Source organism: Hyperoodon ampullatus (assembly GCF_949752795.1).
Source record: "Hyperoodon ampullatus genome assembly, chromosome: 19".
Classification (NCBI taxonomy): domain Eukaryota; kingdom Metazoa; phylum Chordata; class Mammalia; order Artiodactyla; family Ziphiidae; genus Hyperoodon; species Hyperoodon ampullatus.
In genome coordinates, this window is record NC_136932.1 from 5036003 (window position 1) to 5052774 (window position 16772).

At 53.2% G+C, this 16772-nt stretch overlaps 1 protein-coding gene across 1 annotated transcript in view; it reads right to left on the minus strand.

Moving 5' to 3' along the window:
* Positions 1–16772, minus strand: part of PLXDC1 (plexin domain containing 1) — a gene marked incomplete at both ends in the record, with an annotated part of 62586 nt that overhangs the window by 20197 nt on the left and 25617 nt on the right. The window contains 6 exons of the mRNA XM_079725012.1: positions 1849–1944; positions 11280–11379; positions 12334–12452; positions 13068–13190; positions 13796–13865; positions 14157–14300. Of these exons, the coding sequence (XP_079581138.1) occupies positions 1849–1944; positions 11280–11379; positions 12334–12452; positions 13068–13190; positions 13796–13865; positions 14157–14300 (652 nt within the window). The remainder of the gene's footprint in view (positions 1–1848; positions 1945–11279; positions 11380–12333; positions 12453–13067; positions 13191–13795; positions 13866–14156; positions 14301–16772) is intronic.

A 16772-nucleotide genomic window follows, 5' to 3' on the forward strand; every position in this document is an offset into this window, starting at 1 on the left:
AAAATAAGCAGGGACCGACTTGGCCCAAGAACAAGAAAGCTCTGGCTGTTTTGTTCTCTGGTGCATCCAGAGGGTCTAGAACAGCACCCAGCATGTGGTAGGCAGTTAACAAAAGTTTATGGAATCGATGAATAGTTGCTTTTGTTATCCCCATTTTACAGAGGAGGAAACTGAGGCTTGGAGAGAGTCACAGAGCTAAGAGTGGCAGGTCTGGGTTTGAACCAAGGTCTGTCTGAGCCGAGAGCCTGAGCTCCTAGTCTCGAGGTCCCGCTGTGGGAATCCCTCTCCCCAGCTCCCACCTTCACCCCAGGCCACCTTTTCATGAGTCTCTTCTAGAAGGGGGACCAGCCATGGAGTGCTATGGCTTGAAAACAGTCCAGCCACACCTCTGGAAGAATTTTGGCTAAAAGTCCTCCCCTACCCCAAGGTAAGGGAGAAAGCCTGGGGCTGTGGGGTGCAGAGTTTTCTGAGGACAAAGCAAACCGGCCTCCCAGGGGTTCAAATCACAGCCTTGGTAGCACTGTCCCTCCCCCTACATGGGAGCCCATGATCATTCCCAAGGACTCTGGAGACCCCTTAAATGGCTCCAGTCAAACTGAGAAAAAACCCTGGGAGCCTCGTGGGATATTCATAAAACCCACTGACCTTTATTTCTCATCTGCATTTCAGATGTCCTGTGTGCTATTAAATGCTCAGAAAATTCACTGGAGGGGTGGGAAGTGGCTTAAATGTACAGACAGTGTCCCAGAAACGCGTTCCCAGGATGTTTCACTTCTTCCGCCCCAGCAGTTAGCCCTGCCCTTGGATGTCCTTGTTCCCAAATGCAGTTTATTCATTCCTGAGTTTGTTCTCACCAGTCCTTGAGGAAGCCCTGCCTAGGGGGAGGGTCACTAGGGTGGGGGCGGGGCTGGAACCGCAGGTGTCCTTGTCCTGTGACTAGGTGTCAGGGACCGTCCTCTTTTCCAGGGGAGAACACCTGCTGGGACATGGCCTAGCCTTCGAGAAGACCCTTCCTCCTCCTCTTCTTGCTTCACCCCCTGCTCCCAGAACCTCCAGGGAAGTGGAAGAGGGGGAAAGAGAGGCAAGAAGTGCCCCAGAAGGCAGGGAGAAGGCCGTGGCTTCAGAGGGAAGCTGGGAGGTACCACGAAACAGGAGAAGAGATGAAAACTTTCTTTAAAACTAGAACGAGAGAGTGCTGTCCTTCCCTCACTCTCCCCAGCTGCCCTGACCACATCCTGAAGACACCCAACCCCGATCCTGCGGGGTCCACAGCAGCAGCTGGGGCCCCAGCCATGGCATGCCTTCAATGGCAGGTGAGTGGGGTACAGAAGAGGGACAGGACCAGGCCCCCTGGATCTTGGAGGGCTACTGGCTAAATTCCTCTACTGCCTCCTGCCTGTGGATGGAAGCATCATGCCTCCTCTAAGGAAAATACAATGATAAACTTATGCACCCATTCAGTTCCTGGATTATCTTTTCTGGGAGCTCAGTCTAAGTTCTCAGAGGTACCTCCTTCCTGGGTTTCAATTATGTGTTAATAACAATAGCTGTCATGTATCAAGCACAAGCCACGCCCTGGGCCTGGGATGTGCCAGTTAATGTCTGAGCTTTCATTTACATCCTCAACTCTACCTACTGTAGTTCTAACTCTTACTGTAGCCCTGGGAGAGAGGTGGTGTTAGGCCCATGTTACCAATGAGAAATGGAGACCCAGAGAAGTTAGGTGGTGGTACCCAGACAGGGGACAGTGGTGGGCCTGGGATGGAACACAGTCTGACTCCAAAGATCTTTCCAGGATGGTGGAATGCCTCCCCACCCCCTCATCAGTAGGGAACAACCCCTAATTACTTGGTAATGGGGTGAACTCCACAGCAGATGTGCTGGTGACCTTGCTGGGGTCCAGCTCCACACGGTGGTATTCGAAGATGGTCCTGCGCCGAGATTCTGAAACATAGGCAGAGCCTGTCGTCAGGAGCAGCTCAAGGCCAGAGGGCTTCAGGGCCTGGACCTGCAGCCTGACAGGTGGGTAAGAGGTTGTAGTGAGTGGAACCGGGAGTTAGTATGCAGCCACTGAGGGCAGGAAGTAAACCCATCATCCTGGGATAATGGTGTTGAAACTGTGGGGAGACAGGAGAACAGGAGTTGGCCTTGAGGGGAGAGCTTTGTGTTATAAGCAGGTTAATAACGCGGAGGCCCGGCTGTTCCCGGGGTCAGGACACAGGGGGTCCATGCTTTCCCATGCCTCTGTGTCTTCACAGCTGCTGTTCCCTTGATCCATAATGCTCTTCCACCCTTTCTCTTCTTCTCCAGCTCACCCTTCCAGATCCAGCTCAGGGCCACTTCCTCTGAGCGGCCACTCTAGACCAGCTGCCTCTTATCACCCCCTCTGCCCTGTGCCCTCCTCTCACTGCACTTACGTTGTGTGGTCATTAGGGTTGATTTCGAGGGTGGGGACCATTCGACTATGATCACCTGGTCCCGAACGTGACCCACAGTGAGCACTCTGCAAATGTCTGCAGATGGACAGGCTGACCTTGGAGAACGTCTCCCTTCCTTGATGGAGGGGAGAGCAAGTTTCAGGGCCTGGAGCCAGGCTTATGTCCTGACTCGGTCCCTGAAGAAACTTCCTACAGGACCTCAGAGTCAAGAGCCCTGAGTTCTGAGTCGAGTTCTGCTCCTGACAAGCAGGGTAACCTTAGGGCCTCGGTTTTTTGTCTGTGAAGTGGAAAGACATTAACACCTGCCCCAACACCCTTGGGAGGAAAAAGCTGGAATTGTAGATGAAATGACTTCTCCTAAAATGGCAGTCTGAGATGCTCTGATATTTCCCACCAAACCCCCATGCCCACCTAAGAACCGTGACTTGGGGTTGGTTTCCTTCAGCTCCCAAAGGCAGGCCGTCAGCCGCTGAGCTGCGTGAATGAGTTTTCCCATGAGGGGAAAAGGCCACTTAGTATTCGGTCTGCCCAGCACCCCTTCTTCCTTCTGGAAACAGAAGGAACTGCCCCCAGCCCCTTCCTACATGTGGTCTGTGCTGCATCTTCTTTCATGACCCTGCCTCCCTGGCCACACAGTGATTGGTCCAGGGCTGGGCATCTGATGAAGTCAGACCAATCAGAGACCTTCCCTGGGACTTTTAAACTATAACTAGAAGGCCCTTTGCTCTCCAGTAATACTGCTAAGAAGATGCAAGCTCGGCGTCCATGAATGGCCATGGTTCCAGTCTCAAGGGGAAAGCCAGAGGATGAAGCCACCTCGTGGAGAGAAACTGGCAGCATTCCAGGCTCTGGAGTCCCCGGACCTGCCCTGGTCCTATCTTCCCAGTTGTTGGCTCTTCCTTTGGTTCTCTGGGCTACTTTAGTATCCCCAGTGCACTCCTTTTCACTTAAGCTAGTTTCAGTTGGGTTTTTGTCACTAGAAGCCCAGAGTAGGTGGGCTAAGTTTCTCACTCAGCTGAAGGTGATTTGGAGAAAAGTTTCCCGAGGTGGTAGCAAAACTCAGTGGGGGCATCCATGAAAAGGAGGGTGTCCTGTGCAACTGCTGGGTGGCCCATCCTGAATGAAGAATCTAGGGGAGCATCCACTGCTCAAAAGAACACCTCAGCTACGTTTCTGTCATTTATTTATCCTCAATTTTGGAACCGTTCCCTCCTACTTAACCCAGGATTGAACCCCAGGTGGTCTGACCCAAAACGTGCTCTCTTCGCACCACACCCCACTGTCCTGCTGCAGAGCCTGGAGACACCTCAGCCCCTGAAGCATCCGCGACCACAAAATATCCTTGAAACATTCTGTGTAATGAAAAGGAAACTGCTCCGGCGCTGGTGGCCACAGTGCTACCCCGGAACTAAACAGGAATCTGCAGTCCACCTCTGCAGTCCACCTTGAAATGTGAGCACTACCCACTCACGGGTGTGCACGCGCGCACACACACACACACAGATTTTTTTCTAATACAAGAAAGGCCCTTTGCCAAGCAGGGGTGGGTCTGAAGGAGATTGGGGTGAGGAAGGGCACTTTTCCATAATTCAGCTGCCCAGAAGAGGCACCAATTTTCAATTCACCAAAGGCCCATATGTGCTGCAGGGCCCTCCCTGTGTGACACCAACTGCTCTGCGAAGGTGGACTGGGCTTTGGGTGAGCCTGCAGGATGTGAGACATTAGGTGGAGGATGGGGAAGTTCCAGGCAGCCTTTCACAGCTCCATCCCACCCACTACCCCCAGAAGCCATCTCTCCTAAAGAATTACCCCTTTTAACACTGAAATGGAATAGGATAAAAAATAAAGGTGAAACTTCAGGTCTTCCGAGGTGCCTGAGGCCATGGGGTCTAGACTCTGCGTAAACGTTTCTTTCTTAATCTGCCTCGTCTTTCCAGGCTGAGTTCAAATGACAGGCCCCCCTTGAAGACATCCCCCACCCTTGGGTGCAGTTAGTGGCCCCTCCTCTGAGCTCCACAGCCTCCTGTGCACTGTCCAGTGTCACCTGTTTCACAAACATTTACTTTGCTGGCCACCTCCCCCAAGGCTATGAGCCCCCCAGGAGCTGAGCCTACAAGTTCTATGTCTCTGTCCCCCAGCCCCTTGCACCAGGCCCTGCACAGAACAGGGTCTCAGGAGATGACTGTGAATGAATGAATGAATGGCTTACAAATAGTCAGGAAAACCCCAGCAACTTAGTATAACTTCAGCCCGCAGCACAAAGGAAGAATACCCTTCCTCCTCAGCCCACCACAGATTACGGCCTTTCTCAAAAGGGCAGCCGCCCACGGGCCACAAAAAGCCAGACCCTCCCGAAGTTAGAGCTCAAAGGAGGAGGAGAATTGGCTTTCAGGATTTCTCCACCTGCAAGGATACAGGGGAGAGCCTGCCCTCGGTCAGAAGGCAGGTGAAATAGGAGGACAAAGGGGGTCAGGGTTGGGGCATGATAGAGACACGGGCTTGTCAAGGGAGTCGAATTCACGGATAGAGACACACGAACAGCAGCTGGGAAAGGCGGGGCTCCCAGCAAACCCCACACCAGAATCTAGGAGTGGGTCTCCCCACCAGCCTACTGGGGATCAGAGGTGGGGGGACGTGCCTCAAGTGAGGGTACAGCCAGTGATGATCAGATATCCTCCAAAAAGCAACACAGCCCTACCAGCAAGGGTGGGGGAGATGTGTGTGGTAGGAAGTGGGAGGAGGGTGGGCGGGCAGAAACATAACTCTGATTAAAAATAGTTGCTCATGGGCTTCCCTGGTGGTGTAGTGGTTAAGAATCTGCCTGCCAATGCAGGGGACATGGGTTCAAGCCCTGGGCCGGGAAGATCCCACCTGCCACAGAGCAACTAAGCCCGTGCGCCACAACTACTGAGCCTGTGCTCTAGAGCCTGTGTGCCACAACTACTGAGCCCACGTGCCACAACTACTGAAGCCTGCACGCCTAGAGCCTGTGCTCTGCAAGAGAAGCCACCACAGTGAGAAGCCTGCGCACCGCAACGGAGAGTAGCCCCTGCTCGCTACCGCTAAAGAGAAAGCCCGCATGCAGCAACGAAGACCCAAGGCAGCCAAAAATAAATAAATAGATAAATAAATTTATTAAAGAAAAATAGTTGCTCACTTCAACTGCCAACTTGTACTTTTTTAAGTGTCTGGTTTGGCAATACTTTTATTTCTTGATAAACAGATCCCTTAATATCCCCGCCTGTGTTATTTGCTTTTGGATTATCTCGCCAACATCTGGGGCTTGCCCAAGGACGATGATGTCCATCTGCCTGACCATCACATCCCTGCCGGAACCAAGACGGTGGCCGCCCCAGCGCCACATTTCTGGCAGTTTGAGACGTTTCTGTTTTATCTCTGCTTCTATTCATCAAAGATTCAGAAACACTAAGGTCCAGACATGGAAAGCCCTGTCATGCAATCAAGAGATGTTCATGGCTCAAAAGCGAGGTTGGCATGTCCTGTTCTGTTTCCACACCAGAAACCAGCAGGGAGAGGGTTGGTTTGGTCAGAAGAAATCAGACTGACAGGTCCAGCCACAAACTCCCCTCCAAAACAGTGGTTACGATATGAAAAAATCTAAGATGGTGGCTCAGGAAACAGTTTTCATTTGCTCATTCACATCTTCCTTTGCTCATGTGGTTATTCTTTTAATAATCATGAATTGAGCCCCATCAGGGGACCCCAGAGATAAACACAATGAGGGTCCTGTACCCCAAGGAGCTTTCAGCCCAGGAGGGGAGGGAGGAGAGACCTCCTCAGCACAGATGCAACGTAGAAAAGGGCAGAGGGAGGAGAGGAGGTGAGAAACGGTAGCGGGAAAAACAGAAAAGAAAAAAAAAAAGAAAAGTGAAAAACGGGGTGGGGGGGGGGAGGGGGAGGGCCCCAAGGTGGATAAAAAGCTGCAGTGAAGAGCAGTGTAAAGGATCCCTTATCAGGAGCAGGGAGAAGACAAGCTGGGCCAGGCCTGGTGATGACACCCCCCACCCCCACGTGGCTTCTCCTTCTCATTCCTCTGCAGCCAGTTCTGGGGCCTCCCCCTGCCCCACCCAGCTGCCCAGCACCAAGGTACAGCACAGGCCTCTGCCACATTTCTCAAGCCTGCTTTTGAAAGGGAAGGAAAGTTCTGGTAAAGGAGAAGGCCCAAGTGTTCAGGCCGTCCAAGGCCATTCTGGGGTCAGCCAAGGGGCGGGCTACAATTCATTAATGAATTAATACAATTCCATTAACTCAGAATCTCTGTCAGTTTTGACGCTGGCTACCCTAAAGTTGCTTTTATACTGTCCATGAAAGAAAGGGTTTCTTAAACAAATGAAGAGAGGAAATTATATTGACTTCTGGGGGCCCCTCCAGTCAAATAAAGAGTGCATCAGCCACCCTCTGTGTTTCGCATGCTTCTGCAAACCGACGCTGCTAATCTGAATCTTTTCTCTGCGTCAAAGCCTGCAGAGCAGTTTCTGCAAGGAAGTAATGGTAAGAGAAACTCTGGTTGTTTTCAGCATTTTCTTCCCTCAACCCCAGGAATGAGACTGTGCAGAATTCCCTCCACCCTCAGACAGGGGTGGGAGGAAAGTGTTTGGAGCCTGGGGGGAGGAGAGGGTCCCGCAGACAGGGTTCAGGGACCGGGGGATTCTTGAATAGTGGGGAGTAAACGCCGCTCCTCACAGGGCCCCAGGCAGGGAGGAACCGAGCTTGGGTACAAGGGCGGTGACATCACTCATTCTGTAGGACAGGTGGGTTGGGACAACGGGAATATTCGAGGTGAATATCCCGGTGATAGGGTCTGCAGACCAGAGGCCTCTACCTGAACTTCTATCATGGTTTTTTGGGATTTATCGTTATTTGCAGCTCAACCAAATTCAAACGAATTCCCTGCTTGCTGGGTTGCATATCAGACCCAGAGGAATCTGATCTCTCAGCCACATAAAAGCCGTCACTCCGAAAAGCAGAGGTTGTAGCCCATTTTAAAACCCAGTGAAGGCCATGGATACTGCCCCAGAAAAATGCATGCACGTGATATGCTCCACCCGTACCTCTATGTTCCTTCTAAAGTCCCTGCCTGCACCCCCAAGCTAAAAAATATCTGACAAAAAGAGATGCGATTATCAAAGCCCTCACCCCCCAAACTCAGATGTCAGGTCCTGTTCTCACTTAGTGTCACCACAGGGCAGGGGTCTCTGCTCCACCCATTCCCGTCAGCACTCACTCTCGAGCTGCTACTCATTTTTTGAGCACCTGCCCTGCTGCAGGCACTGGGCTAAGTGCTGGGGCCACGGCCAGCCCCCAAGGAGCTCACAGCCAGTTGGGGAGAAGATGGATGAGCCGGACAGTGTCATGACACTTTTAACAAAGTGCCAGGGGGATGGAGGAGGAAGCCGTGAATTCTGCTGCATGGAGGAGGCAACATCTGAGCTGGACCAGTGAATGAGGAGGATTTGCCAAGTGGTAAAAGGACTTCAGGCGGGGGGCATTTCATACGAGGAACTGCATCAGAAAGATGCAGATAGGGCTTCCCTGGTGGTGCAGTGGTTGAGAGTCCGCCTGCCAGTGCCAGGGACATGGGTTCGTGTCCCGGTCCGGGAGGATCCCACATGCCGCAGAGCAGCTGGGTCCGTACCGGAAAAAAAAAAAAAAAAAAAGAAAAGAAAAGAAAAAAGAAAGATGCAGATAGCCCTTGGCATGTTTGGGGAACCCAGGGCATGCAGACCAGTGCTGCCCGGACAGAGTGGTGGGTGACAGGAGGGTCTGGAGATGAGCTATAAAGGTGGGCTGTGACCATAACATACATGAGAAATATAATGGACACTGTTGTCTGTTACATACGGAAGTTGTTAAGAGAGTAAATCCTAAGAGTTTTCATCACGAAGGAAAAGATCTATTTTTTTCTTTGTCTTTAATTTTGCATCTGTATGAGGTGGTGGATGTTCACCAAGCTTATTGTAATCATTTCGTGACGTATGTAAGTCAGATTATTATGCTGGACACCTGAAAGTAACACAGTGCTGTATGTCAATTACATCTCAATAAAACTGAAAGAAAAAAAAAAAAAAAGTGGGCTGTGCCCAGAATCAAAGGACTTTTTGAATTGATGCTTTGGGCAACAAGGAGCCAGAGGATGACGTGACCAGATCTGTCTGGCAGTGACAAGAAGGACTGGGGGACAGAGGGCAGGGAGACTGGAGGCCGGGAGCCGCTGGGCAGAGTTTGGCAGTCAGGCGTGGGTTTCGCTTGGCGGGTGGATCCAGCACCTCCGAGAACAGCAGCTGGAGTCACCGAATCCAGCGGCTCCCACAACAGAGCCCTTGCGTCTCCTTCTGGTCTCACGGGACAGGCGCAGCTGCCCTCCTGTTATTTCAGGTGGGCTCTGCTTCCTCCCCCGCCCCTCGTTACCCCACCTCCTCACATCTCCCTGGCTTGCTCTAAAACAGCCTTTCATTCCAGAATCACAGAGGAGCCTCAGATGTACACACTCCTGGGGGATCTGACTTCCTCTAATCCACCCTCATTCAACAGCTGGATCCAACACAGATTTCCTGAGACTCTCCCACTGGGCACAGAGAGAGCCCTGTGAGCTGTGAGGGAGGCACAGACCCCGCCCCGATGATGCAGTAATGCATGGGGAGGGGGGTGGCATGGACACCAAGAATGGCCCTTCCTGCAAAGCAGCCTGGGTGTGTGCAGAGCCTGGGTGTGTGTGGGTGTTTGGGGAACTGAGGAGGAAAGGAGTCACCCCTCTGGGTGGAATGGGAGTGGGTCAGATTTACAAAGTCTCAATAGTGGACCCCAGGCTTTAAAAAACAGAAGATTTGGGTTTCAGTTCTACCTTTCATAGCTGTGTGAAAGCAAGTCATGCCACCTCTCTTAGCCTCTGTGTCCTCATTTAGAAAGAAACAAATGTACAGACTTCATTTACAATGTTGCGAGGATGATCCAATAAGATACTGTAAAGCTCGGTGTCTAGGGATGGGATTGTAATCGTGTGGTAAGCAGCCTCTAAAATGGCCCCCAGGGCTTCCCTGGTGGCGCAGTGGTTAAGAATCCGCCTGCCAATGCAGGAGACACGGGTTCGAGCCCTGGTCCGGGAAGATCCCACATGCCACAGAGCAACTAAGCCTGTGCACCACAACTACTGAGCCTGCACTCTAGAGCCCGTGAGCCACAACTACTGAAGCCCAGGCGCCTAGAGCCCGTGCTCCACAAGAAGAGAAGCCACCACGATGAGAAGCCCACGCACCACAACAAAGAGTAGCCCCGGCTCACCACAGCTAGAGAAAGCTCGCGTGCAGCAACAAAGACCCAACACAGCCAAAAATAAATAAATAAATCATTTTTAAAAATAAAATAAATAAATAAATAAATAAATAAAATAAAATGGCCCCCAATGATCCCTGCCTCCTGGTGTTCACACCCTGTATAATCCTATCCTGGGTGTGGGCTGGACCTAGTGACTTGCTTCCAACCAGCAGAATGTGGCAAAAGCGATAGGACCACACTTCTAAGATGAGGTTACAAAAAGACTCTGGCTTCCATCTTGCTCACACTCTTCCGCTGTTTTCCTTGCCTGCTCTGATGGAAGCCAGCTGCCACGTTGTGAGCTGTCCTATGTGGAGGTCCACGTGGCAGGAACTGAGGGGGGACACTGAATCTTGCCACAACCACATGAAAGCTCTTAAAAATGGATCTCCCCCCAGCAGTCACTGAGGTAACCCTGGGAAACACCTTGAGAACAGCCCGTGAAAGACTCTGAACCAAAGGACCCAGTTAAGTCATGCTTTGCTTCCTGATCCACAGAAACCCTGAGATAATGAGTTTGTTGTTTTAAGCCTCTAAGTTTTGGCATAATTTGTTATGCAGTGGTAGCTAACTAATACAATCAGGGTAATACTGAAACTGTTTAGTAACCAACTCGGTACAGGCGTTGACCAATCAGAGCAGATGCTGACTGCAGCAACGGAGCAGGGTCTGAGCCACTCGCTAGAGCACTGGGAGTTCAGGGCGGGGACAGTGGAGGGGCAAGTGAAGTGGTGGGAATTAATCTTATGGAAATACTCACACAAGGGCATAAAAGCACCTATTTGCAAGAATAGTCCCTGCAGTATTATTTGTTGTAGTGAAAGATTGAAACAACTGACAAGTCTATGCACAGGGGACTGGTTCAATTAAGGTACATCCATACAACGGGCCATCACACAGCCATTAGGAAGAATGAGACGTGTGCTGATACAGAATGTGGGGCCAGATATACTTTGTTCAGGAGCAGAACAGAGGACATCATATGACATCACTGGTGTTAAATATACGCACGTATACTTACCTGAAGGCTTGTAGCCCTAGAAATACCCTGGTAGCCCTGGTTGCCTCCGGAAGGGGAATTGGAAGATGGGATCAGGGACAGGAGAGAAACCTAATTTTCCTGTCTCCTGAAACCCCCTGGGAGGCTCCTTCTATCATCTGGGGGTGGGGAAGCAATTATGGTTGTGTTCTGGGAGGACTCATAAACCCGAATTTGGTGTCTTTGGAGATTTTCTAAATAGAGGGTGTGCTGAGTGGAAGGGCCCTGGCTCACTTCCCCCTCTGCTGCCAGAGCAGTGCCTCTCCCTGGAGATTTTATTGGAAAAACCGGTTCCTCTGCTTGAAGGAAGAAAAGCCGGAACTCATCCTGCTCCTTTTCTCCCCTCAGTTCCCACTCAACTCTCCACCACCCTTCCACTCCCTGCCACTGCCACTGCCCCTGCCTGCCTGGCTCAATCTGAGCTGAGTCCAGCCCCATCCAGGGATCTCTGTGGATCCCTGGGGACTCACCTGGTACGTCCGGGGATGGATTGAGAATCATGAAGGCATCTGACAGGCCTGCTTTGACGGGGTGCTGGGACGAGCTGATTTCCAGGACGGGCATAGGGATCTGCAGCAGGAAGAAGAGGCTCTGTCTACCCCACAAACGCTCTTGGGCCAGCCTAGACTTCCCCTCCGAGCTCCAGACCCATCATCTGCCTGCTGGGCCTTGCCTCTTGGAGGACGCAGACATCTCACACCCAGTGGGGCCCCATCCAAATTCCAAGTCTTCCCCACACTATCTCCAAACACATTTCCTTTTTCTTTTCTCCCTCTTTGTGAATGGTACCTCCATGCAGGCCGGAGACCTGGGAGTCACCCTCAGTTCGCACCCCACTTCATTTCCCTCCTCCTCTCCGTCTAATACATCTCCAGCCCTGTTAATTAGCTTGCTCACTGGCTCTCAAATCCATCCAGGTCTCTCCATCGCCCCCTCCCTACCCCAAGCTGGCATCACCTCTCTCCCACATCATCTCCCAGCATCCCCTCTCAGCCCCAGCCCTCGACTCTCCACTCTGGAACCAGAGAGTCCTTTTCAAAGGCAAATCCGGTTGTCCCCCTGCACCCCGCTCCTTGCCCTCACTCTCTCCCCTCCGGCCAGGCTGCCTTCTTGCAGAGCTTTGTACCGGCCATGCTCTGTCCTGCCACAGAGCCTTTGCATGTGTTTTCTGGCTCCTGGAGCACACTTCATTTCTTTGCTTCCTTAGCTCCTACGCATTCTGCAGATTTCAATTCTTTTCCTCGGGAGAGCCTTCCCTGACCCCTGTCCAGGTAAAGAGCCCCGTGAAAGGCTTTCCTGGCATCTCCATTTAGGAGCACTTGTCACAGTGGCAATTCTATACTTGTCCCCTCAATTAACATCTATCCCTCCAGCCAGACTCTCAGCTCCACACAGGTAGGGCCGTCAGCCATCTTATTAACTGCTGTATCCCCGGCACCCCACCCTATGTCTGGCACATTGGAGGATCTCGACAGATAATTGCCGAATGAAAGCAAGGCCGTCTCTGCAGCTGGGCCCACTCACCTCTTTGTAGCTGAACACAATGCGGCCATCTTGGTGCAGAGCTGCCTGGAAGGTGAAGCTGCCCCTGTCCTCCCGGTCCTGGAGGTAGACGTGGTCCCACTGAACAACAAAGACTGTCCCTGGTGAGGAGAGCAGAGACCTGGCTGGACAGGGAGGCAGCGAGGGGTGCAGGGCCCTGCGGCAACGGTGGCCAACGTGGATGGGCCACAGCTGGGCTTCCTTAGGGATGACGGGGCAGGAGGCAGGAGCTGGGCAGCCCACAAACAGCCTGACTTCCAAGCTGAAGAGGAACCAGAAAACCCTTCTGCAGCTTCCCCACCCCCAACCAGGTACATGATTGACCATCTCCAACCCCAAGCACGCCCCTTCCTTCTTGCCTATCCTGACCCCTTGAGATGAAAAGGAGGAGAAATAGGGGAAACATCTGTTCTCCCGGGGTGGAAGGTAGGCATTCAAGGGACAACCTGGTGAGAATAAGAAACAGTAAAGGTCTCTGATATTTATTTCACCTCTACTAAGACCCAAGCTCTTTCATTTCATTATCTCATCAGGTAGCAGGCATTTTTGTCCGCATCTTACAGGTGAGGAAAATGAACACAGAAAGGTAGGGTGGCTGTCTTGCTGTGTGAGTGTGGGCAAGTCCCTTGCCCTCTCTGGGACTTGGGCTCCTCTAAAGGGGCTGGGCCAAGGGAGCCCTGGAGCTGGGTGACTTAAACTCTGAGCTCTGATCTCACCATTGTCAAAGTAAGCAACTGTGGAGTTGTCGGAGCGGCCAGGGTTGAAGTTGGCCATCAGAGGAGCCACATACTGAGTAGCCGTGAGCATCCGATGGATCACATCACCCATGAAGATGAAGCCTGGGGTGGGAAGAAGTGTAGACAAACCATCAGAGATGGCCCAGAGGGGTTGCTTCCTCGTGCAGGAAAGAGCAGTGTAGACGGGGCTGGAAGTGAGTCTTGGACCTCTGTCCACCAGCCTCACGTAGTGGGCATGGGTCTGGCATGTATGGAGCTAAAGGGCCCCAGACCAGAAGGTTCTCTCTGCCCCTCCCACCTCTCTCTGTCCCTTGGACAGTGCACAGGAATCAAAGACAGGCTCCTCATATCAACTGGAAGCCTGGTCCCAAGAAGCAGGCTCTCAGTGAAGTCTCCTCCCTCTCATTTACAGACCCAGAAGCACAGGGGCCAAGGGACTGCCCACAGTGGCCTGCACAGACCCAGAGGGAGAGAAAAACACACACACACAGACATACACACACACACAAGCAAGTCAGTTGATGTGAGGAAGCTGGGCTGAAACACTGATGACCTCTCTCCTGAGAGTGGGGTCCCAAGAGAGCCACATGTGGGACCCTCCCCAATCCATCTGTAAAAACCCTGTCTCCAGGGAACCTTCCCAGATAGGCCCCAAGTTCTGGCTGAAATCTCCACACCCTCTCCCAGTCCCACAGACAAGGCCTTACCTCCGGTTGCTATGGTGATCTGCCGCAGAGGATGCCCGTAGAAAGGGAAATCAAAGGACAAGACCACTCTCTGCAGGGGATGGGAGAGAGTCAGCATGGGCCAACCTGCAGGCCAGAGGGCTGGGCATCCACACTGCCCCATGCTTATCTGGATGGGATTGGGGGGTGGGGGGGCACAGGCGTGTCCAGGGCAGTACCACAGGAGGGCACTCCAACTCTGGCAAAGCCCCCCAGGGTCCCCTGGAAGGCACTTCCCAGACCACAGACCTCAGGCCACAAGCCAAGCCCACTGACCAGGTGTGGTGGGCTGGCCCCCAGCCTCCCAGCCCAGGGCAGCGCTGCCGGGGACTGGGGCACTCACCGAAGCCTGCCGGTGGGTGTTGGAGAGGATTCGGTGAACTTTCACTTGGCTCTGGTTGGCCTTGGCCACGTCCACCCACAACTCCCGGCTGCGGGGCTCGCTGGGACCATAGAGACGGGACACATAGTAGCTGTGGTTGTCCTCCTGTCGTTATCCAAGACAGAGCCCACAGGAGGCATGAGGAATCAGGATGCCAAGAACCACAGAGTCTGGATACAAGAATTCATGGCCCTCCCAGGGGGCCAGACCGTGGCCCAGAGCTGGTTTAGGCCTGGGAGCCCTTTGGCCCCGGAGAGCTCAGTACCTGCTCCCTAGCCATGCCCCCAACAGCTCTGGCTCCAGCTAAATCCATACCTGCTGTAGCCGTGCTCCACCCTGCCATCCCCAAGACAGGCCAGGAGGCTTTTCCTACAGCCCCTGAGTCCCCCGCAGAGCACACCCAAGGCACAGATCAACTTGGGAGGTGAGGGAGCATCAGGCAAGGCAGCCCCAAACAGAGCCCTTGTCTTCAGGGAGCTCCCAGACTGAGGGGGAGACATAGCCCCCTTCCCTGGGGAGTACCCAGTTTAGGGGAGAAGAAAAAACTGGATTCAGAAGCCACCAGTCTAAAGATGAAGGCACACCCTTGATCTTGGGGCACTGCTAGTCTGATGGAGCAGGTGGGACTTATACAAACAGAAGACACAGACACAGACCCTCCAGCAGAGAGATAAGACGGGGCCCATATTAGTCACTAAAGGGGTGAGAGACGGGAGAGAAGCAGCAACGATGCCTTCAAGACATTTTTTTTTTTTTTTTTTTTTTGAAGTATGTGGGCCCCTCACTGCTGTGGCCTCTCCCGTTGCGGAGCACAGGCTCCGGACGCGCAGGCTCAGCGGCCATGGCTCACAGGCCCAGCCACTCCGCGGCATGTGGGATCTTCCCGGACCGGGGCACGAACCCGTGTCCCCTGCATTGGCAGGCGGACTCTCAACCACTGCGCCACCAGGGAAGCCCAAAGACATATTTTTCAGCTTTACTATGTGCCTGATGGGGACAAAATAAAAGAACAAGCCAGAACCCAGAGGGCTGGGGGTTAACTCTGTAAAGCCTCTCCTGTACAGGAGTATTTAGGGACAGGATTTAAAGGAGGCTGGACATGGGCAGCAGAAAGCGTGGAAGAGCCCAGGGAGGCGGCAATGTCAAAGCATTTCAGCCCGTCCGGGAGCACCAGCCACCAGCCGTAGGAGGAGAAGAGGCCGAGCCGGCAGGTCCACTCGGCCGCTGCCACAGAAATGGAGCCGCTGGCTCGTGCGGAGCCCTGGGCGTCGCGGGTCATTAATCAGGCTGTCGGGCAGCAGTGGCCGCAGACACAGCAGAGCTGACCATGTTCTCCCTGCCAAGCCGCCAGCTGCCCAGCCAGCCCTTGCCCTGGGCCCAGCACGAGCAGGGCCGAGGGATGCCTGCTCGCTCCACCCACCCAGAGACAAGACTCTGCTCTTCTGACAAGTGACACACTCTGGGGACCTGGGATTGGGGCAGGGCTGGGGGAAGATGAGCAGGAGAAACATGGGGTTGGGGGTAGATTTCCCACTGCCACTGCCTGGTTCCTCCCCTCCAGTCTCTAGACTGCCGGCCCCTCCACCCATCCTTAGCACGGACGTCAAACAAATCTAAACAAATCTAAAACACATTCGAGGCCACAGCCCTCTGCTCACAAGCCATGGGGGCTCCCACTGCCCTCGAGACAAAATCCAAACGGCAGCCTCACATACGAGGTCTCACCGTGAACCAGCCCCACCTTCTCTCTAGCTTCACTTCTCTCTCCCTCTCTCCTTCGCCTGTGCATCCTGTGCACCTACTCACCAGACTGACTCCCCGACAGTCTGAGGCCACCAGTGGTCACTCATGCCTTTGCACACGCTGGTCCTCCTGCCTAGAATGACCTTGCTTTCTCCCCCTGGCAGATTCCTACTTCTTCAATGCACAGCTTAAACACCACCTTCTTATTGATCTTCTCCCCCAACTTGCCCAGTGAGGACCTCCACCGTCCACAGGAGTCCTCAAGGGCTGACTCATGGGTACAGTTTGTGAGAGTCACATGGGCCCATGCTTGCTGGCTTTCTGATTTTACTCATGAAGCCACCTGAGGGGGTCACCCTGATGCCACCACCTCTGGGGTGCCCATGCCAAGGATGCTGCCTCCCATTGCTGTCACAGTCATTTACCCTGGGGTCCCAGAAGATGCCCAGAGGAGGAACTGCTGCCCCCCAGCTTGCCCGTGGGCACCGGGGCAGCCGTGCTTATGCCCTGAGCTCACAGCTTCCCTCGGGAAAGCAGCCCCTTCACCTTCAGCTTCTCCCCCACCCCGCAAGAGACCAGATACCACGTCTTTTCTCCCTGGGTCTCCATCTCTCCTATCTCCATCCATCTCTGCTGGGGTCCCCACCTTGACCAAAAAAAAAAAAAAACCAACCAAAAAAATTACCTGCCACCACTATGGAAAACAGTATGGAGGTCCCTTAGAAAACTAAAAACAGAATTACCAAATGATCCAGCAATCCCATTCCTGGGCATATTTCCAGATGAAACTATACTTCAAAAAGATACACGCACCCTTATGTTCATAGCAGCACT